This window comes from Eimeria mitis, genomic scaffold (assembly GCF_000499745.2).
Source record: "Eimeria mitis Houghton genomic scaffold, Emh_scaff2708, whole genome shotgun sequence".
Taxonomy (NCBI): Eukaryota; Apicomplexa; class Conoidasida; order Eucoccidiorida; family Eimeriidae; genus Eimeria; species Eimeria mitis.
The window spans coordinates 5,026-6,040 of NW_013571053.1; the positions used below are offsets into that span (position 1 = coordinate 5,026).

The 1,015-nt window shown below is 44.9% G+C and overlaps 1 protein-coding gene across 1 annotated transcript in view; it reads right to left on the minus strand.

Annotated features, from left to right (window-relative positions):
• EMH_0057560 (uncharacterized protein) overlaps positions 1-937 on the minus strand; it is a gene marked incomplete at both ends in the record, with an annotated part of 3,248 nt that extends 2,311 nt beyond the window's left edge. The window contains one exon of the mRNA XM_013497488.1: positions 826-937. Coding sequence (XP_013352942.1) covers positions 826-937 — 112 coding nt within the window. The remainder of the gene's footprint in view (positions 1-825) is intronic.
• Positions 938-1,015: the final 78 nt, after the last annotated feature.

Here is a 1,015-nt window from a genome sequence, read left to right on the forward strand (position 1 = left end):
CTATAGCAGCAAGACAGTGCACACTGTTTGTTTGTGTCTCCCGTGTTGCTGCTTCTCTCCTTGTATTCTGTTGTTGCTGAGGCTCTCATTGCTGCTGCTGCTGCTACTGCTGCTGCTGCTGCTGCTGCTGCTACTGCTGCTGCTGCTGCTGCTGCTGCTGCTGTGGTGTTTTGCTGCAGCAGCAGAGAGGGTTTGTTGCTGCGAAGATGGAGACGACCAACGGAAAGACAGAGGCGTCAGAGAGACACAGACCCTCTGTCTCCTTTTGTCTCCTTTTGTCTCCTTTCTGTCTCCTTTTTCTGTCTCCTTTTGTCTCCTTTTGTCTCCTTTTGTCTCCTTTTGTTTTTTCTTTTGTCTCCCTTTTATTGTCTCCTTTTGTCTGCTTTCTGTCTCCTTTTGTCTCCTTTCTGTCTCCTTTTTTGTCTGTTTGTCTCCTTTTATATCTCCATTTATGTCTCCTTTTTGTCTCCTTTTTGTCTCCTTTTGTGTTTCCTTTTTTGTCTCTTTTTGTCGCCTCCTAAATATCTTTTTGTCTCCTTTTTGTCTCCTTTTTGTCTCCTTTTGTCTCCTTTGTTGTCTCTCTTTGTCTCCTTTTTGTCTCTTTGTATATATCTTTTTGTCTCCTTTTTGTCTCCTTTTATATATCTTGTCTCCTTTTATACATATTTTTGTCTCCTTTTTGTCTCCTTTTTTGTCTCCTTTTGTCTCCTTTTATATATCTTTTTGTCTCCTTTTTGTCTCCTTTTATATTTTTTTGTCTCCTTTTTGTCTCCTTTTGTCTCCTTTAGGTCTCAGGTCGACCCCAATGACGCTGAGGCTCTCTACCCTTGCTGCGATGTTGCGCTTTGGTGGTTAGTTGCTGCTGCTGCTGCTGCTGCTGCTGTTGCTGCTGCTGCTGCTGCAGTTGCTGCTGTTTCTTGTTGCACTGCTGCTGCATCTCTTGCTGCTGCAGCTCCCCGAGAGCGATACAACCCCAGAGAGGCGCGCAGAGGCGAAGGCAAAGCTGATGCAGCAG